Below are 22,799 nucleotides of genomic sequence, written 5' to 3' on the forward strand. Positions count from 1 at the left end.
CTGTAGCCATCAACGGCTTGCAGAGGCCACTGCTATTTAATTGGTTTCCCACTCAGCAGCTCCTTTAAAAGTGTTTACATTTGGCTGATGTCGGGGCAAAACACAACTGATCAATTGGGGAGCCGGGTGTTGGACCACCACTGATCTGCTATTGATGACCTCTCATGTAGATATGTCATCAACACAATATAACCTCGATAGACACAGCACAAGACCATCTGCAATAACACAACCCTTTTCAGTTGACTAGTGGTTTGAGGTTAGGCTCCCACCACATTTGGGTGAAATGGTCAGCATTTTGCATTTGCTCCTGACTGATACGTATAGCATTTGGTGATCATTTTCAAACATTCCAACCAAACAAAATGGACAAAGTTGGCAACAATCAACTCTGCCTATGAACTGAGGTTTCACTGTCACCATATGCAATTTTATTTGTTTTTCTGTAAGTCATCTATTTTGTTTTCTTGCATTTTTGCTTTCTAAAGGAAACCTGTCACCAGTTTTTTTGCCTATAAGCCGCGGCTACCACCAGTGGGCTCTTATATACAGTTTTCTAACATGTGTATATAAGAGCCCAGGCCGCTGTGTAGAATGTAAAAATCACTTTATAATAACATGGGAGTCTCCATTGTCTGGTGCCTCCTCTTTCGGCCATCTTCGTCCTCCTTCTGGAGCCTGCGTGCATGACGCGTCCTATGTCATACACACTCACCGGCCCTGCGCAGCCACCCTACAATACTTTGATCTGCCCTGCCCAGTGGTGGTGGCCGCAGCTTATAGGCCGAAAAACTGGTGACAGGTTCCATTATGTTTATGTATATTAATATGTCAGTCATACAAATGAGATTCATTTTTTTTTTAAATAGCTGCACATTTATTGATTCATTCCTGCTTTACATTTATTTATAAATTACAAGTCTTTTTAAATCATTTCACAAAACAAAACCTTTTCAAAAGTACACAGAAACAAAAAGGGAACAAAGAGCAAAAGTAAGACAAATGTATACATAAACAATGTAATAAAATAAGGAAAAAATTACCGCAGTAAAACTGGTTGTGACAATGTACGGTACATTTACAATAATGAATATTTTACCAAAACCTATACGTGAGGGATGAGTGGTTGTGCATTTCTATGATTTTAGTCAAATTAGTGGTTAATTAGAAGCATAATAAATAAAATTGTTATTCATTCTTATCAAAAACATGTCAAAATAAAAAAATAAAATAAAAAATGATGGCTGTTTTATTTTGCAATGTGTTATAAAAAATATTCTATCCTAAAGCCGTATGTCCTCAATTCCATATGCATGATGTAATGTAATACCAACATTTTTTTTTGTTTTTTGTTCTGCAGATCAAAACCAAAACACTTGTATTGAAAAATTATAATTATTTATAATTTACATTTATAATTTGTTCTACAGTTTTATTTCTGACCTCATTTAACACAGGAAGCAAAAAGTACTTTGGCTATAAATTTCATTTTTGGCATATGTTTTTTTAAACTCATCCCCATATCTGAATATAGCCTTAGGTCTGATGGCAAAATTTAGTGAGTTGATACACACGTCACTTCTGGGGTGGTGCTCAAGTAGTGTCCAAAACCGTCTCAAGTAGATGTAGAAACTTGCCACTCAAGATAAATGGTAATAGTGGTCTTTTATTGAGAAGAACTTGTAGGACCAGCACAAGCACAGACGTTTCGGTCAAAGACCTTCATCGGTGTGCGCTGCAGGGGGTCCTCAGAAGGTATAGAAACTTGGCAACTGGCGTAGTCAGGTATGCTGTGGTGTCCACCGCTGTCTATGTGGCAATAGACATTGAGCTCAGGTGCTCAAGTTGCACCAATCTGAGCATCCAACTGCTGATTACAAGTACCAAGCGTCCGAGCATGGAAGTGCTCGCTCATTACTAATAATGACAGCTACTTCTTCTAGTAACTAGTTATATATAGTAATACAACGGAGGTACAGACAGAAGAGGGACCCTGAAAAAAAAAACAAAAAACCAAAAACAATATATGGTGCTTTTGCAGTCAAATATCTCATCATAGTGCATCTATGTGTCTTTGACAAAAGCTGCTTTGGAGCTGGAAACGGGTCCCATTAGCCATTGAGCCCTTGTATGGCTGCACCAATGGTGTGTCCGCCCCTGTAGCTTTATATATTACAGCTGCATATGGAAAATTCAGTGATGGTTAAAAGTGATACAGCACATACTAAACTATCCTGATTGTAGACTAAGGTATCGTCATGATGGCATATCACAGTCAAACATATTCCTACATTATTTCATCACCAATGTGTATGTGAGTACATGTGTACACTAGGATCTGCCATATCACAAGTGTTACCCCAAAGTCACCAGGTTTTTAGCTCCTCCTGCTTACTAGAATCATATGCACAGTTTGACCCCCCCCTAACGCCGACCCTGACTATGTGAGAGAATACAATCCATTTTGTTCTCATAGAAACCATCTTGTCTTATAACTGAATGTCATAGAGCTCAGCTAACACTGATGGGCGGGGAAGTTTCACATCTCTATATACACTCCTTCGGCTCTTATTGGTGCATAGTTCAGAGGAGTTATTTCTTTGTTGGAGGTACTATATAATCTGGTCACATGATGTAATAAAGCAGAAACTTTCAATACACCACAAAGCGTGTGTGCTGCAATGATTTCCCAAGTGCTCGTAAAACAAATCTTACTAATTTGGTGTTCCAATGGTATAGAAGGAGTGCATTTCGCTCACAACTGTAACAAGGGCTTAATTTTGGAGTAGGGCTAATATTTCACGCATACTCCAAAAATCCTGTAAAATCATGCTATGGCTTATTTTCAGGGTAGGTTTTATTTTGGTGGAAACACGGTAGTGTACTGCATGTAAGTTAGCTTGGCAAACATTCATGACCAAAGGTGGACCTACTTGATGGGTGGCATCTAAGGTACCACTCTGGCTGGGTTTATAGGCTCCAAAAGTACTACCAGAGCACAGGGCAAGAAGAGGCAAAGCATGGCCCGGGCAACAAGATGAATCCGCTCTTTCCAACATCTAGTCACTGTAACATGTGGCCTATCAGAAAAGTAATATGGATGAGTAGTAGAGAGCATTGTTCAAAGTGAAGGATGATCTGTGGCACAACCGATTGCAGTCAAGGATTCTGCACATTGATTTGCTACATCTACGCCAATCATTTTTGGTGACACTAATTATTGGTCAGATAATGTCAGATCACCTTTCTATTATCAATGTAAACAACATAAGGGATCAGAAACACACAAAAAGTTATTTATAGCGAGGATATTGTAGGACAATTTATTAGGTTGTCAACATTAGTAATCATCTAAAAAGAGAAAAGGTTTTATTAATCTACAAATACCAGAAATATACATAAATCCTCTGTAAAGGAGCATAGCAAATTTTTGGTAAAGCCAGGACTACTCAGCTACAGGTCAGTTACAATAAAACCATTGCTTTACTATGATGAGTTCTCGATGCCTCCCAATAAGAAATTAGGTCAATGCTGGATAGGCCGAACAGACGCCACGTGGCTCTAGCTTATTTTTGTATTTTAATGCTCTGGGTAAAAAAAATACTGAACTCTAAATTCAGTGATTTCATTGGTTGCTTTAGCTAACTGCTCCACAATTTTTTTGCACAAACTTTCATACAGAAGAACTAAAATGTATAGAATTACTTAAGGGGGCAAGTATATGTGCACAACAAAGCAGACAATATTATATATATATTTGGCTCCCATTTATCAAAAATAAAGGGTCTTGTGGCTCATATGCAATTTTTCAGCCATCCTGTGAATAGGTGATAGATGCTTTTAGCCAAAATAAACCTTTATTACTAGTCTAATTAATTTCTATATTAGCTACAAATTTTTAACCTTATAAATAAATATATTGCTCCTTAATAAAACTGTGACAACTTAAATCACTGCCATTAACTTTTACACTGACTAATCTTGTGCCACTTTTTTTTATGCCAGGGTATATTTGGAGTTAAGAAAGAGTACAGGGAAAGCAAACATTTTTTAACAAAATTTACAACATTTTTTTCCCAAGAAAGTTGTATTTAAAAATAAAGGGTCTAAATCCTGGCCATGCAGGACACCATGACCACTGTTACCTCCTTTGTGGCTCTAAATTCTGGAGCAAATAATGGATACTGTGTACAGTATACGTAGCCAAATGACATGCCAAAATGAGTGCCCCCCCTCCCTAAAAAAAAAGGGACCAATACAGTAAATAAATCTTGGTCATAGTCTACTAGTAAAATTTAGGCAAGAAAAAAGTGAACAATGATATGCCTAAAACATAAAATATAATTTATAAGGATAAATAAAACAGTCTCATCATTCTGCTATCATTTTAAATAAGAAAAATACCCTGAACACCCTACATATAAAAGCAAATAAACACATTGCGCACAGCACAATAGAAAAATCCATAAACGTCATGCAATAACGAGTTTTTCTCTGTCTGATTCTTGAAGAAATTGTAGAGTGTTTCTCCCCTTTCATTGGGATTAAAAGAGGAGCTTGTAAAGATAACCAAAATACTGGACTCCAAATAAAACCCTAACAGACCTACTAAAGCTAATTAGGACTCATTGGGATCTGTTTGAAAACTAACTAAGGCTGGAGTCACACTTGCGAGTGACTCGTGCGAGTCTCGTATCGGCATCACCCGGAACTACCTTCCACTCTCCGGAGAGGAGCATCTCAGCTGCATAGAAATACATGCAGCCGACCTGCTCCTGCCAGGAGAGTGTGTGGCCGTGCCAAGTGATGCCGCGAATCACTCGCAAGTGTGACTCGGGCCTAATAGTACTCCACATGACTCTCTTGAGAATGAAAAGCATGATACTGGTGTGAACAGATACTTACTTCCATTTGTATGTATTTCATTATGGGCCACACCTAAACCAATATTTATAAGAATTTATTTGTAGAGAGTCAATGCCTCACATCCTATAGGGTATCTGAAGTCCTAAACTTGGCTCACGGAACAGAAATGTGACAACACTTGATTTCCTAACCCAGGAAAGCATTATTTACAAAAAAAATAGCCATTTGGGATTTTTAGAAAAGGACCCTAAGGAAAAGAGAGGTTTAGGTGGAGTATGGTCTGTGTAAAGTGGATTAATGGAAGGATTCAGGAAAACAAGTCACAAAACCTCACTTATTTTACAGTTTCTTATATTTTTCCCAAAAAATGTAAATTCGGAACATACACATTTCAACAAAAACAAATACCAAAAGGACTGGAAAAAGACTTACTTTAGGAAAAAAGTGCTAATGGTTCAAAATTTAATCACAGGAAAGATATATCCAGAAACAAGTGTCTTCACATGTCAAAAGTCCTCTGATGCGTCAATAACACATGGCCAAAATTTCTAGTATCTCATTGAGAACTGAAATTTAAAAAAATACTGCACTTCAATATCTTCCGGTTAACTAGATTTGTCTACTAGTCCTTATCCCTGCAAAAAGAGAGTTGCCAAATTAGCTTTTAATGGTATCGTGTGTTCTAGACACTCTGATAACAGCATTACGGTGTCTGGACAGTGATACATTACACAGTGTAAGATGACAAGCCAAGGCTCATGACAAATCTCAATTTAAAAGCTATTTTAATACTATATTATTATTTTATTGGTAGATACAAAGTCTATGTGATTTGCCTACATATTTCCCCCTCCAAGCCTCACTCACCACACAGAAAGCAACATTATTGAAATTTATATTGGTGGACCTAAATGTTTATACTAATGTTTAGTATGGAGAGGCAGTACACTGTATAGGAAACAGAAGTTCTTCTGACTGTACTTAACGGGAATGTAAAAACAGAATATACCATATTGTTTAAAGGGAAGCTTTAAACTCTGGGCAGCGTGTATTAGAACCTGGTTGTACAATTGTAGTCAGTAAACTTTCTGAAATGTTCCGGCATTTCAGAAAAATATAGTTAGATAATCCGTTCAGGGACAATAGACAGAGACATGGCTAGTCCAGCTGGCTTTTTCCAGCGCTGCTGGAGGAAAATGATAAGCCTCTTCCAAAGAAGAAAGACTTCCCTTGTGGGGTGGGGCTAGTCTTTGCTTTTCCTGCTTGTCGAATTCTTTCCTTTCAATGCACACTAGCAATGTACTCTTTTGCCAGCTCGTCACTTCTTACTAAAGCAAACGATGGAGCGCACTGTCACTGTGCATTGAAAGTGATATTACACAGTGACAAGGCAACTCTACTGAGTGTACATCAGAATGGTCAACTAATGCATGCTCAGTAGAACATGGAATAGTCCAGCCCCTGAAACAGATGTCGTTGATGACGCTTTGTTTCAGGGTGGGGACAGAGGCTGTGACAGTGACTGCAGCTTCTGCCCCCTAATGATATCTCCTTTGAGCATGCATAGGGGATTCTCAAATCTTATCTAACCGAATCTAATCTTATCAAACATAATCTAATCTTATCAAACATAATCTAATATTATCAAACGGAAAGTAGGTACAGAAAAAAATAAAGCAGTTAGCTTAGTGGGAGAACGCTAGGGACTTTTTAATTAAAGTATATTAGAAAAGAGATTGGATTATTACATTAAAAAGACAGACATTTAGGATTACAATAAATGTGAGTTTCAAAGTGTAGGTACTCAATATTAACTTCTAAGTTCAGATACCATAAATCACACAGCCTGCTGTACTTTCTGTAAACACTATACTGGAGCTTTGTATCTCCAATATGGCGCCTTCCAAAAGACATTTTTAAAAATAAAAAAATAAATAGTTACAAAATATTTTTCTCTTCCATAGACTTAAATCTGATGTAGCACATGGAGCCCTTCTAACTTTTCCCTGCCCAGCGTTGCTTCCAGAATGAGCAAGGAGTGACTGACAGTCCTGTTCAATTACTGCAGTTCCCACAGGTGGAAGAGCAGGTGGCTGGGACACAGCGCTGAAGTAGCACCGCAGGCCCTTCATTCTCACAACTGACTTTAAAGATGAGAATAGCCCTTTTAAATTCCTGATACATTCCCCTTAAATAGTTGTCAGTGGAACATCTCTTCCAGAGAAATAAAACTATCTGCTTATGATATGTACTTGTAGCTACTTGGCGCTAGGCTTTCATAAATCAGTGGAAAAACATATTTGTATTTTTAAGAACGGTATCAAGGGCTTCAAAAGTAATTTATGAAAAAGTCGAACCACTCAATATTCGATAAATATTTCATCTTTCAATATCTACAAGACATTGTATAGACTACACAGTGCAGTGAATAGATATGTATAAGATAACACTATTCCAAAAGTATTGTATGCCTGCGTTATACAGGTAAGACTGTGATCTCCAACCTGCTACTTTGACGGCTGCAAAACTACAACTCCCAGCCTGCCTTAACATCCAACGGCTGTTACTGTATTCTGAGAGTTGCCCCTCGTTCGCCACACGTTGCTGATCACTAAGATAAGAGGACTCATTTTTCTTTAAAATATTTTTAAAATGAAAAATGCAAGCCACAGAAACATCTTGTCTGGATTACTTTCCAAAATCTTCCTCCTTTTCTAAAGGAGACATGTTGATATGTCTATGAGACATATGCTACATCAAATAATTTGGCATGTGCTGTATCTGCGGTATCACAGATACTAAAGTTCAGCTGGGGAACTTGTTATGAATCTTTTCGCTGCTTCAGGTTGTCTAAAGCAATAACAACAAAAAGCGATCCTTCATATGTTCAGAATAAAACATCTTCGTTCTGTATCAGTAGCTGCACGACTTGTTTCTGGTGCCGCATGTCATTTAGGGATGTCATGGCATTCTCCTCCGGAGGTCTCATCAGGGTCGGGCCGAAGACAATCCCAAGGTTTTCTGCCCCCATCAGATTCTCCTTCTCATTCTGTGTAACCCTGAAATCAGGCAGAACGGGCAATTATTATTCCATAAAACATCAATGAACAGTTCTGATATGAAAACATCAATGATCAGTTCTAGTAATCCAGCTCCCTCAAAAATGTGCTCAGCTTGAAGGGAATGCTCATGAAAGTTATTCATCAGCTACGTAACAGTACATGGCGTCCATACAGATGACTGCACTGCGATACATTTACATTTACAGTATGAAAACCTGTCCTGATCATATCCAAACATATTGCGGTAAGGCGAAACTGAGGGGTTGTGGTGGTAACTTCCATTTGATTGCTTATTTAGCAATCCTATAATTTCCAGCTGTAAACCAGCTTTTTCATCTGCAAAACTACAAGGCCATTACAATAATTTGTGGCCATGTTGTGACCGCTATATTTGGCCTTATCCTTAGGGGTACTTTGCACACTATGACATCGCAGGTGCGATGTTGGTGGGGTCAAATCGAAAGTGACTCACATCCGGCGTCGCTGTCGACTTCGTAGTGTGTAAATCCTTTTTGGTACGATTAACGAGCGCAAAAGCGTCGAAATCGTATCATCGGTGTAGCATCTGTCATTTCCATAATTTCGAAAGGACCGATGTTACAATGTTGTTCCTCGTTCCTGCGGCAGCACACATCGCTGTGTGTGAAGCCGCAGGAGCGAGGAACATCACCTTACCTGCGTCCCGGCTGCAATGAGGAAGGAAGTAGGTGGGCGGGATGTTTACGTCCCGCTCATCTCCGCCCCCCTGCTTCTATTGGCCGCCTGCCGTGTGACGTCGCACGACCCGCCCCCTTAGGAAGGAGGTGGTTCGCCGGCCAGAGCGACGTCGCAGGACAGGTAAGTGCATGTGAAGCTGCCGTAGCGATAATGTGCGCTACAGCTGCTATCACAAGAGATCGCAGCTGTGACGGTGGCAGGGACTATCGCGCTCGGCATCGCAGCAATCGGCTTGCGATGTCGTAGTGTGCAAAGTACCCCTTAGAGTTTACAAGAAAGAATTTCACCTGTGTTGACTGAAAATAACCAGAAATCCTTTAGATAAAGTGGCTCCTTTCACTTCCACCAAGTGGAGATTTTATTGTTAATTTTGATGTACAGAAAAATGTTAAAAGGTGTTACTTTATGATTAATTTAATTAATAATTATTAAAAGTAATCACAATACAAATGATGGATAAACAAATCCACCATGGGGAATGTATACGGCACGGAATCTGATATCTTCTTTATATGAAAAAGCACACAAAAGGTTTTATATAATGATTATGTTCTGTTACAGATGATTTGCCATAGTGTGTCTCGAGGAATGAAAATCTAGAAGTGAAACATTACTCGGTGTTAGAATATCAAGTTTAAAGGGACCCTGTCAGGTCCCCAACTGCTAATACAGCGATAACATGGGCATCTCTGCATCCTGATCATGTGTTTGTGACTTACTAGCACTACAGTATGTTAAAAATGTAATCTTGTAGCTTTTCATATGCCAATAAATCAGGATTAGTCTAGCAAGGCATGCTTTCCACCCCCACCCCATCCTCCCCGCACTAGTCCTTCCTCAGATCCTCTAATCTCACCTCCCTGGGCATGAGTGATAGCCTGCGTATAATACTCACAGTGGTAGAACCATTATGCAAGCTAACAATCATGCCCAGGTAGGTGTGATGAGAGTATCTGAGGCAGGACTAGTCCAGGGGGATATCCTGTCTCATTAGCATATGCAAAGCTGTAAAGCTGTAAGATTAAATTTCTTTAAACAATGCAGCCTTAGTAAGTTACATGAAACACATGATCAGGATGCAGCAATGCCCATGCATGCTGCTATATTTGTAGTTGTGGACAGTCAGGGGACCATACAGGTAGCCTTTACAGTACAGAAAAAAGATACTTACTTTTTTAGGTGGATCATGAGGTACCGAAGAGTTTCGAAATGTGCGGGAGGCAGGAGCATAAGTGATTCATGTATCGCTTCCAATCTTTCATCTGGGTTTGATATTTCTAAAGAAAGAATCATATACATTACATTATATATTTATAGTAATATCTGCACAGTCAGAATCAGTGTTCCCTAACCTTTCTGCTCTTGAGAGCCACATCCAGCTCCTGCTACATTCATGGTAGTGATACCCAGAGCCCCCATTATGGGAATATTGACAGCCAAAACTTTTCCCACGGAAAATTACACCGAGGCAGTATACCCAGATCTAGGGGTTCCCACCATAGTCCCAATTCAGTATTCTTGAATCAAGCACCTCCTCTGACAGGTACTATCATGCTTTCTGCAGTTTACCATTCTTGAATTATCTTTAAACCCCTAAAGCCAGTATATGCACAAGTATATCTGCTCTACTAACATAAGTCACCATCTGTAGATCTGGTCTTCATACCTCATTGCTAGACCAGGTGCTAATGCAAAAAGCTGGCAGACAGCCACGAGCCACACATCTGGTTCATAAGAAGCCACAGGTTCGGGAACCATGGCCCAAAGGATGTCTGGACTGTTTTCATATCTTGTAGCACCTGTTCAGTATTGTTACTTCATAGAGGTCGAGGAACTGATGCTCAAATAAATCACTCAAACAGAAAAACTCAGCTTATGACCGAGCATGTTCAGAGTGGTGTATGCCCCGTGCAAGATTGAGCATGAGCACTTTTGTCCTCTACTTTTAGCAACCTTAAGACCCTAATACCCTCACTGACCAGCAGTACAGAACAAGACATACAACTAATAAAAAATAATTTTAACATATATTTTGAAATTGTGGCGCAACATAATATTTAAAGCGTACCTGTCGTTGCATGTAACTTTTCAGAATAAGCTGTCATGTGTACATGAGGAACTACGCTATCTTTGGTCATACTATGATTCGTGCCCTGCATTTTCACCTGTTCTTCCATCTGCAGGCACTAATCCTGATTTTTAGACTCTCTGAACTGGTTGGTGCAGACTATCCTCTATGATATTGCCAATACTCAGCATTCAAGAGATTGATTCCTGCTCTTCAGTAAATCACAAAGGTAAAAGCAGACGTGTGGAAGACATTTTACTGTAGTACTGAACTGTGTGGGTGTGAATCCAGCCATAGTGTGAGCTAAAACAGTTGCTTGAAACTGTAGCACCATTTGGATGTGTCTGTCCAGCCTCAAGTTCAATGTTGAGGAGTGTATACAGTAGAGACCAAAAGTTTGGACACACCTTTATCATTCAAAGAGTTTTCTTTATTTTCATGACTCTGAAAATTGTAGATTCACATTGAAGGCATCAAAACTATGAATTAACACATGTGGAATGAAATACTTTCCAAAAAATTGTGAAAGAACTGAAAATATGTCTTATATTCTAGGTTCTTTAAAGTAGACACCTTTTGCTTTGATTACTGCTTTGCACACTCTTGGCATTCTCTTGATGAGCTTCAAGAGGTAGTCACCGGAAATGGTTTTCCAACAGTCTTGAAGGTGTTCCCATAGATTCAATTCAATGTGAATCTACAATTTTCAGAGTCATGAAAATAAAGAAAACTCTTTGAAGGAGAAGGTGTGCCAAACATTTGGTCTGTACTGTATATAATATACAATAAAATTTATTTGAGACAACTACGTAAAATAGCATTGATAAGTGGTCTTCTGTTCTTTAGGTCTTCATGATGAATGTGGACATTATGCACAATACATGATGGAACTGAATATGGGTCATTGGACATCTGTAATTGATCAGAGGGTGTTTGTTCTAAACGAGATCAACTGTCTACATGAATGCATTGCCATCAAAATCGTTGCACTCTTCATTAAGCCACTTCTCCCTATACAGAAGAGCTACTGTAGCTTGTTGTGCCCTGGTGCTGATTGCATTATCAGTCGCAGAATTGGAAATTTAAGTTTAAAGGCAGACAATTTTTTTTGCATTGTGAATCTGAGCTTAGTGCTGCAGAGTCACCGTGCTGGGCAATGTATAAAAATGTCAATGATTCACGTCATTGTACTGAAACCATCTGATAAAAAGGTATAAACTTATCAGAAGTCTCCCATAATAAAACTTTGATTCACTTATCAATAAAGGAGATAAATGCCAAGAAAGCCTTTCTCCTTGGCCCTTCCATCCCTGTGTGAAGAGGCCAGTATGCTGAGCGTATTTCTATGCATATACATTGACTTGGTCTCATCCTTAAGGCCAATTTACATGGTCCAAATTCTGCCCATAAACAAGTATTGACAGACTATAAAAAAAGTTTATACGGGTTAACACCACTGTATGGGGACAGAACAATTGATAATATGATTATTCTGTCCCCATACAGTATCATGTTGTGAACAGCACATCATCTGTTTGAGGCGATGTGCTGCCGACAGCCGTAATTTAATGACCCGCATGAATCCACTGAGCAGGCGCACTTATTCATTTACTGACTGGTGGAGTGCTTACATGGGCTTGTGATCGGGAACGAGCTTTACTGAGAATTTTGCAAATCAAATTGACCTTTGGTCTTTATTTAAAGTATGGGGCACTGTGATTATGTTATCATACCTCCAGTATAATCTTTGCTGTTAATCCTGCTCTACAGCAGAATGCAAAAAACTGTTTTTGCTATCAGTACATAAATGCAGCCAATTGGCAAATTCTGTAGCCAAATCAGCAGCGTAAGACTAAAGTTCAAGGGCAAGATGCCAAGTGGGATCACCCCAAAAGAGCACAAAGTTTAGTACTACTGTAGTATTAACACTTCGTGAATATCCTATTGACATCACCTTAAAGAACCACGCTATTAGTTTTCTTTTTAAGCACTAAATTGGTATTTTAAAATGTAAGCCCCGTGGCCCGATACTCGCCCTCTTGCATTTTTGTGCTTTTTCAGCACCACTACAGTCCTGAGGCACCTTCTTGTGACTGTAACTTCTGACTGGCCAGAAGACAGAAGTTACATCACAAGCTCCCACTACAAGTCTATGAGAGCCAGAACTAGGACAGAAGGAGGCTCTGATAGACTTATATTAAGTTGTGAAACACTGGAGCTGCTGGAGGGTCACAAATCGCTGGAGTCCAATCGGTGCTGCGATGATGACAGATGAAGATGTTGGCAAGTGAGTATAAGAGAGGGAGGAGGGGACATAGATTTAAAGCACCACTCCAGCGGTTCAATAAAAAAACCCTTGGAGTGGTGCTTTAAACACCCTGTAATCTCTAAGAAAGAAATTGAAATAACATTCCTAGTAAAACTGATAGACTGTGTTCTGCTTATTGGACTGGAGGTCGTTGTGTATTAATTGGGAATTCACAGAACACCAGAGACAACCCTTGTATCTATCCTCGCCATTTTATTCCCCGAACTAGCCAAACATAGTACGTTTTGTTTTATAACACAGCTATAGGTTCTACAACAAAGAAAAAATAAAGGGCCTGCACACCTTTAGTATTGAATCAATGTACAGGTGCACAAATCCACTATTTGGCCACTATTTGTTGTAGAACATATCAGGCTGTGTGACCCCCCCCTCCAGGGCTCACCGCCCGCATCTGTGAAGCCCCTTTCACCTGCAGGTCGCCTCAGGGTCTTCACGTGCTGGAAACCTTCTGGCAACAGGTATGTTAGGTTAACTTTAATAGGATTCGTGACGCCACTCCCGGTGTTGCGGTCTGGGGGGGTGACCGCCATTGCAGTTTTACGAGCATCTGGGGCTGATGGTATGTGCAGTTAGATGATGTGGCCTCCCGAGAGTGAGGCTGGCCCCAGGGGCTCAAGTGTAAGTGCGTAGTACCACAGGTCGCAGAAGAACTCACACAGTCCAGAAAGGTCTTTCAGGGTTTTTACTTTTTGCTGGTTGGTGAGATACCCGGGCGATGCTGAGATTATACCAGGTGGAACCAGGAATTCCTGCAGGCCGTTCAGAGGGTAGCTATTAACTCGCCTTCCTTGCACTTCTTTTATTTCGGATAACCCCTCACTTGCAGTATCGTGGGATTCATCCAGGGAAAGTTGCTACTGCCTCTCCTTCCCTTTCTGGCCCATTTGCCGGCAGCGTGGACCTGGTGAGATGGCTTCTGGCCCTATCTCCTTATGGGTCCCCCTGTTGCTGTTGTGGCTCGAGCTCTGTATCTTTGGTGAGGAACCTCTAGTCCCCTCACCGGCAGGTTGAGCAGATCAGTAGATCGATATTTGGCTCTAGGGACCTGTTCCCCGTGCGTGCGTAGTTACCAGCAATCCCCGTACTCGACTGCCTCTCTCCAGGTGTCTTTCAGGCTGACTTTCTGGTCACTGTACTCCCCCGCTAACAGCTACCACACTTGCAGGGTCAGTCTAGCGTGGCTGTACATCTGCTTCCTTCAGCAACTTCTGCTCCTACTCCTTTTCCTGTCTGCCACTGCGTCTAGTTTCCAGCCTCTCCACTACACCCCTTGCTGAGAATTGAAAGTAACCTCTTCAGAGGCTACCCAAGGGTCCCCTCTAATGGTGTGGGAGACCTGGTTGCTATATGTCTGTGTGTACACACCTCATTCTGGCCTTTGGAATTACCTGGAAGCACTGTCCCAGGATGGGTGCAGGCCTCAGTGGTGCCTGACCAGGTCAGGGGCGCCACACATCCACCAATCTTTCTCCCACAAGTTTTAATTGCGACCTATGCCTGGTTGACTTTTCACTCCCCATTCAAATGAGGCCTGGTTTGGCTCATGGAGAGGTAGGATAATAATGTTTAGGGACCATCCATATTAAAAGATATACCTTGACATGCTTCTGCGCTCTTTGTTCAAAAACGCTAAGTACCTTTATGCTTATTTTTACATTTATAGCAATATTGGAGTTCATGTATTCATTCATTAACCGCAGTGTGCTGCCACAACGTCTTGTGTAAGCGTCCCTATAGGTTGCAATGACTGCGTACTTACTTGCTGCTTCAATAAATTTGGAATATGTGTCATATGTTATGACTGGAATCGGTAAATCTCTGAAATATAATTTCAGTGCCCCAGCGATGATGTTTATGTCAGGATAGGTAGTACTGGAGAGATCAGTCTTGTCGCCATCTACAAAGCAAAAAGAGGAATTTCAGATACACATCAATAAATATTAGTGACAGCACATAATTCCATATAGTTATAAACCGGAAAATTAATTACCCAAATGTGCCTGTCAATAAACATTTTGATATGTAGAGAAATGTGAGGAAACCCCACACCATCAAATTCACACCAATCTCTTATTCAGCAAGGGTCTTGTTGGTAGATCCTCATTGATAGACCTCGGTTCCACTTGCGTTTTGCAGGGACGAGTGCAATCCAATAAAACATCGGATTGCACTCGCACCAGTGCAAAACTATGGGGCAGTGTCCATCTGTGATTGATTTCACATGCCATATTGGCATGAGAAAAGTATCGCCGCATCCTGCGTTTGGCAGTGAGTTTTATCTCACACGCACCCATACAAGTCTATTGGTGCATGTGAAACATGGCACTACACTCGCCTGTCATCCGACCGCAGTGCGATGTACACAGACAGGCAGTGGAGGAGAGGGAGAAAGTGCTCTTTTCCCCAGCTGTAATCCGATCGCAAGATCGGATCACAGTCATATGGCCCTCGGCTCACACTCCGCTCGGCTTACAGCAGAGGGTCATTAGCATATCGCTTTCAATGCTCTCGCATCGGAAGCTGTGCGCAAGTGGAACCGAGGACTAAAGGCCGGTTTACACGCTGCGATATTGTGACTGATATCGCTAGCGTGCGTACCCGCCCCCATTGGTTGTGCGACACGGGCAAATCGCTGCCCATGGCGCACAACATCGCGCGGACCCGTCACACTACTTACCTGCCTACCAACGTCACTGTGACCGGCGAACCGCCTCATTTCTAAGGGGGCGGTTCGTTCAGCGTCACAGCGACGTCACAGCAGCGTCACTGAACCGCCGCCCAATAGAAGCGGAGGGGCAGAGATGAGCGGGACGTAACATCCCACCCAACTCCTTCCTTCCTCATTGCCGGCGGCCGCAGGTAAGGTGAGATTCCTCGTTCCTGCGGTGTCACAGATAGCGATGTGTGCTGCCGCAGGAGCAACGAACTACTTCATACACCGATCAGCAGAGATATTTGAGAATGGACCCCCATGTCACCGATGAGCAATTTTGAACGTTTTTGCGACGATTCAAAATCGCTCATAGGTGTCACACAGAAAGACATCGCTAAAGCGACCGGATGTGCGTCACAAATTCCGTGACCCCAACGAGATCGCTCGCGCGATGTCGCAGCGTGTAAAGCCCGCTTAAGTCCATGGGCACTAGTGTTTTGCCACTAAGTACTGGGTGAACACAAACAGATTTTGGACCAATCAATATGATCTTGTATGATCTTAGAGAAGATGAAATTCGTCTAAGATGGCCATTTATACCCACAGATATTTTCCTAGGTTAAAACTAATTCCCATTTTCCTGTTCTGTTATGATCGTCCTAGTTTAAAACCTTTCTATTTCCTACAATGTAGGTGTCTTTAGCCCGCTACACACGCTTCAATATATCTCACAATCTGTCGTTGGGGTCAAGTTGTAAGTGACGCACATCCGGCATCGTTTGTGAGGTGTCTGCGTGTGACATCTACGTGCGATCAGGATTGAACGCAAAACCGTTGATCGCAAACACATCGTATCTTTCTCTAGAATTGAGCGTTTTGTTGTATGAACCTAGTCAATTGTAACGTGTGACATCCCTCATACGATTATGGTGTCTGATGCTATGTGCGCAGGTGTGCGCTCTGCACCGCAGCTTAAAAAAGGTCCGCTTCAGAGCGCAGCTGAAAAGCTGCGTTCTGAAGCGCCTCACAATGTCTGTCATGCACTAATCTCTGTCAGTCGGTCACTATCTCTGTCCCTCTCTCTCTGTCCATGTCAGTCTATCCCCCTCTCTCATATACTCACCGATCCCCGGCGCTGCACGGCGTTCACACTGCTCCGGCGGCTTTTACTGTTTTGAAAAAGCCGGCCGCCCATTAAACAATCTCATATTCCCTGCTTTCCCCGCCCACCGGCGGATATGATTGGTTACAGTGAGACACGCCCCCACGCTGAGTGACAGGTGTCACACTGCACCCAATCACAGCAGCCGGTGGGCGTGTCTATACTGTGTAGTGAAATAAATAATTAAATAATTAAAAAAAACGGCGTGCGGTCCCCCCCAATTTTAAAACCAGCCAGATAAAGCCATACGGCTGAAGGCTGGTATTCTCAGGATGGGGAGCTCCACGTTATGGGGAGCCCCCCAGCCTAACAATATCAGCCAACAGCCGCCCAGAATTGCCGCATACATTAGATGCGACAGTTCTGGGACTGTACCCGGCTCTTCCCGATTTGCCCTGGTGCTTTGGCAAATCGGGGTAATAAGGAGTTATTGGCAGCCCATAGCTGCCAATAAGTCCTAGATTAATCATGTCAGGCGTCTATGGGACACCCTCCATGATTAATCTGTAAATTACAGTAAATAAACACACACACCCGAAAAAATCCTTTATTAGAAATAAAAAACACAAACATATACCCTGGTTCACCACTTTAATCAGCCCCAAAAAGCCCTCCATGTCCGGCGTAATCCAGGATGCTCCAGCGTCGCTTCCAGCTCTGCTGCATGGAGGTGACCGGAGCTGCAGCAGACACAGCCGCTCCGGTCACCTCCACGCAGCTAATGAAGACAGCCGCGCGATCAGCTGAGCTGTCACTGAGGTTACCCGCTGTCACTGGATCCAGCGGTGGATGCAGCGGTGGCCGCGGGTAACCTCAGTGACAGCTCAGCTGATCGCGCTACTCACCGCCGCTCCTCTCACCTCCACGCAGCAACTGAGGTGAGTAGCGCGATCAGCTGAGCTGTCACTGAGGTTACCCGCGGCCATCGCTGGATCCACCGCTGGATCCAGTGACAGCGGGTAACCTCAGTGACAGCTCAGCTGATCGCGCTATTCCCTTCATTAGCTGCGTGGAGGTGACCGGAGCGGCTGTGTCAGCTGCAGCTCCGGTCACCTCCATGCAGCAGCGCTGGATGCGACGCTGGAGCATCCTGGATTACGCCGGACATGGAGGGCTTTTTGGGGCTGATTAAAGTGGTGAACCAGGGTATATGTTTGTGTTTTTTATTTCTAATAAAGGATTTTTTCGGGTGTGTGTGTTTATTTACTGTAATTTACAGATTAATCATGGAAGGTTTCTCATAGACGCCTGACATGATTAATCTAGGACTTATTGGCAGCTATGGGCTGCCAATAACTCCTTATTACCCCGATTTGCCAACGCACCAGGGCAAATCGGGAAGAGCCGGGTACAGTCCCAGAACTGTCACATCTAATGTATGCGGCAATTCTGGGCGGCTGTTGGCTGATATTGTTAGGCTGGGGGGCTCCCCATAACGTGGAGCTCCCCATCCTGAGAATACCAGCCTTCAGCCGTATGGCTTTATCTGGCTGGTTTTAAAATTGGGGGGGACCGCACGCCGTTTTTTTTAATTATTTAATTATTTATTTCACTACACAGTATAGACGCGCCCACCGGCTGCTGTGATTGGGTGCAGTGTGACACCTGTCACTCAGCGTGGGGGCGTGTCTCATTGTAACCAATCATAGGCGCCGGTGGGCGGGAAAAGCAGGGAATACGAGATTGTTTAATGGGCGGCCGGCTTTTTCAAAACAGTAAAAGCCGCCGGAGCAGTGTGAACGCCGTGCAGTGCCGGGGATCGGGGATTGGTGAGTATGAGAGAGGGCTGCTAACTTCAGTCACTTAGGAGATTAGCGGTCACCGGTGAGCCCTTCACAGGTGACCGCTAATCAGGGCGCGACACAGACAGAGCCGCAGCATGACAATGAAGTCGGGTGAAGTTCACCAGAGTTCATTCTGACAGTGCGGCTCTGTCTGTGTCTGCTGTCATCTGCCATTCAGCTCTGCTACATGGCTGTCTGTGTCTGCTGTCAGCGGCCATGTAGCAGAGCTGAATGGCAGATGACATAGTAAAAACGCATCCCTACACCTTACACACGCTTGGCAAGTCAATTAAAAAAAAAAAAAGGTTCCCAATGCATACGTCACAGAACACATGATCTAAAGGATCGCACACAAAATTGATCAATTTAACATAGACTACTAACGCTCATGTGACAGCAAATGAACGACCTACGTGCAATCTCATTCAATCGCATATGCAACCTGGGCGTGTCACATCGCAAATGCGATTGTACAACTAATTGCAACGTGTAAAGTGGGCTTTTCACATACTGATTGGACACTACAATCACTGGGGTTGAAAGTCAAAGTGTTAAATACGTCAGATCAGTTTTCTGGCAGATGAGAGAGCTATTAATCAGATAAATTGGTCAATTAGGCATAATTCACAATGATAGTGTTGTGACTGGTCAAAATTAGCCAGATATCTGAACATGTAAAACCACACATACATTTTACTAGGGGAGATGATCACCCCAACGATCCTTCATATAATTGATTAACAATAATTAACATTCTAAGTCCTCATTCACATTGCAGTATTTTTGCATCAGTGTTTGTATGCCAAAACCAGGAGAGGAACCTATAGATAGAAACACTATAATTGAAAAATTGACACCTGTTTTGTGTTTTGGACACAGTCCTGGTTTTAGCATACAAATACTGAAGAAATACTGATCAAAAATACTGACGTGTGAATGAGGCCTAATAAGAAACAAATCGAATGGGTGCTCGTCGTTCATTGGAAAATGAAATGAGTCCTTATTATAACGGGTGCCATTTCAGAAATTGCTGACATCAGATGAAAACTTCAAAAAGAAGGCAGGTAGTTTGGCACATCCAGCATTGAATAAAATCTCTAAGCTTTATTTTGTTGAGATTGCTACATTAAAATCCACATGTTGGTAGTAACATTTCTACTATGACACATTTCTGGCACTGTTTGTCCCATTGGTCATAGAGGATGACTATGATAAAAGGCACAGCAAGCGCCATGAAAGCGTCAGACTGGTTTAGTTACTGGCAACATGTGGATTTTAATTTTGTAATCACAATGAAATAAAGTTTGGAGATTTTATCCAATGCTGGATGTTCCTATACACCTACCTCCTTTATGAAGCATAATATACAATAGCTGAAATTTTTGTAACATCACCATAGCCCCTCGTGTAAGCAGGCATTTGCCTGTCACTGTTGGTTGACATTGTTGTCTTGCAGCACCGGGGTCCTGGGTTTGAATCTGACCAGGGACAACATCTGCTGGGTCTCCCTGTGTTTGCGTAGTCTTACCCTAAGGTACGCAGTTTCCTTTCAAACATCAAAACTATACATAGGTTAATTGGTTTCCTATGAAATTGACTCCTAAAAAAAGTAGACTGTGAGCCCCATTGGGGTCACGAATTGTAACAGACTCTGCACAGGACAGAAGGATATGTTGGCACTATGTTTTTAAACTTTTTTAATTGAAGGGTGTATAAATATACAAGGATACTTTGTTTTAGATATGATAAAACATAAGATCAAAACATTGGTATCCATCAATACAGTTTGAAAGAATACATATCAGTACACATATATCTTATTATTCTCATAACGAGTAATCTAGTCTGTCACAAACTCTTTGAACATTCCCCCGCATACTACACAACCCAAGAGTGAACTTAAAGAAACCAGAAATAAACCCCAAATTTATACAAACTGGTGTGGACCAGAGAAAACACTATCACTGGATGACTACAAAGGATATATAGCAAGATTGCAATCACCATATCAGGGGCAAGCAAAGTCTCTCATCTGTGATTTGAAGCCCGATTCGTGGAGTTTAGCCACCCTCCCCATACCTTATCAAATTTCTACAGGCAACCTCTATTTTTTGGAAAGAAAGTGCTCGAACGACGACGTGATGTTAACAAGTCTTATGCAATTAGATCTGCTAGGAGTGCGTCTGTCCATCCATCTCAAGACTATCCCCTTCCGCGCCAGGAATAGAGTCTTCTTCCAGAAGATATTATTGTACCATGATTGTTCCTCAGCATCGAGGATTCCAAAAATGCATAATAAGGGGTCTACAGGTACCTCGATATCTAAAATCTCTGATAAGAACACCTCCACCTCCCTCCAATTTTGTTGAAGATCTCTACAGGCCCAAATCATGTGCCAAAAACCCGCTGCCTTCTCCCCACATCTCTGACAGCAATGGCCCCGGGCACTACCCATTTTACCCAGTTTGGCTGCAGTAATATAGTTTTGGTGTATAATATATAACTGTTGTTGGCGCTATTTAAAGAACAGGAAATAATAATGTTGGCATACTCTGTTGGCAGAATTGTTCCTTGGATAGAGTGAATGAAATAAACGAGTCACTAAAGTTCAAGAAGGACCTAGATACCTTTCTTGAAAGATATATTATAGGTTATGGATACTAGATTCTGGGATAGGAGGTTCATCTAGGGTACTAGCCTGATTGCCATATGTGCAGTCAGGAAGGAATTTTTCCCCTAATAAGCAGCAACTAGCATCTGCCTCTTGGGGTTTTTGCCTTCATCTGGGACAACAACTAAGGTTTTAGGTTGAAATTGATGGACTTGTGACTTCAGGCTTTAGGTTTAACTTAATGGACTTGAGACTTCTTTAAACCTTAAAACTATGAATAAGGCTGGAGTCATACTTGCGTGTGACTCGCACGAGGATTGAATCACATCGCCTAGATCGGCCAGTGGCTCTCCTGACAGTAGTGGGTCAGCTGCATAGAAGAACATGAAATTGACATACTCCTGTGAGGAGAGCCGCTGGCCGGTCTGGGCGATGGGATCCTTGCGCGAGTCACACGCAAGTGTGACTCCAGCCTAACCCAGTTACACAATGCTGTAGAAGGCACCATGTAACAGCAATGGAGTGCCTAAAACTCTAGAACACAGATCCCCAGACAATAATTTGTGCTTCCATACAGTCTCTAAGCCTATGTTCACAATTTCTCAAACTATCCATGTGGGGACTCTATATGTCTTCCAAAAACTAAGCATAGATTCCTTGACATGTAAATTCAGGATTAATATTTCTAAGAAGATTTCTGCTACAATTTTTATTAGAATTCCCTGCTGACATGAGTATACTTCCAGCAAAACCACTAGTGATCGTTCTTCGGTCCGCTGGTTCATGGGAGGCCTAGGACAACTTGGGTGGTAGTTGTTGACACTGCAGTAATATAGATAAGACAAATATGTAGAGTAATACTGAAAACACTTCAGGCATGCCTCTTACCAGGACAGTGCTGGAAATCAGTGTTGTGTGTGAGGGGAGAGGGGGGCATGGTTTCTAAAAATATACATTACTTAGTCAAAAGTATGTCAACTGGACACAATGAAAGTCTGTGTAACCAGTTCCGGCCCTGATCTCGCTGCTCTATTTTTAAACACTTTTCCAGACTTCCCAAATTTTAAAGTGATGTTCCTGAACACACACAAAGATAATACACACTTTGGCCCAAAGCCACATTCATTGTAGATATGCAAAACATAATGCCTTGGATCTGTTACTGTGTATGATATGAGATTTAGTAGATCATCTTCCACATTCCCTCATTTTCCACAATTACATATTTTGACTTAAAGGGATATTCCCAAAAACAAAGTTCATTTTAAAATGTATTTAATCAATACATCTAGGAATAATAATTTCCACAATTGGATGTATTTAAAAAAAATAAATAATTATGTTCCTGTGGTGAGATAATCTTATATATGTTGCATATACTGTGTAATGGCTGTCTCTTGGACAGAGGAGGAAGTAAAAAAAAATAAATCTAAAAACATTACAGTATGGGATCAAAAATAATTATTTCTTTGAGGTAAAACATTAAAAAAAAAAAAAATGTTTTACCTCACAAAAAGAATCAGCTTTGATCTTGTGCTGTGCTATCT

The 22,799-nt window shown here is 41.8% G+C and overlaps 1 protein-coding gene across 2 annotated transcripts in view; it reads right to left on the minus strand.

Annotated features, from left to right (window-relative positions):
• Positions 1-873: 873 nt before the first annotated feature.
• CHN2 (chimerin 2) overlaps positions 874-22,799 on the minus strand; it is a 519,880-nt gene continuing 497,954 nt past the window's right edge. For both annotated transcript variants that reach the window (XM_075315321.1, XM_075315322.1), the window contains exons 11-13: positions 14,802-14,939; positions 9,817-9,922; positions 874-7,925 (exon numbers count right to left, since the gene is read on the minus strand). In XM_075315321.1, the coding sequence (XP_075171436.1) occupies positions 7,754-7,925; positions 9,817-9,922; positions 14,802-14,939 (416 nt within the window). In that variant the 3' untranslated portion in view covers positions 874-7,753. The remainder of the gene's footprint in view (positions 7,926-9,816; positions 9,923-14,801; positions 14,940-22,799) is intronic.

This window comes from Anomaloglossus baeobatrachus, chromosome 6, assembly GCF_048569485.1.
Source record: "Anomaloglossus baeobatrachus isolate aAnoBae1 chromosome 6, aAnoBae1.hap1, whole genome shotgun sequence".
In the NCBI taxonomy this organism is placed as follows: Eukaryota; Metazoa; Chordata; class Amphibia; order Anura; family Aromobatidae; genus Anomaloglossus; species Anomaloglossus baeobatrachus.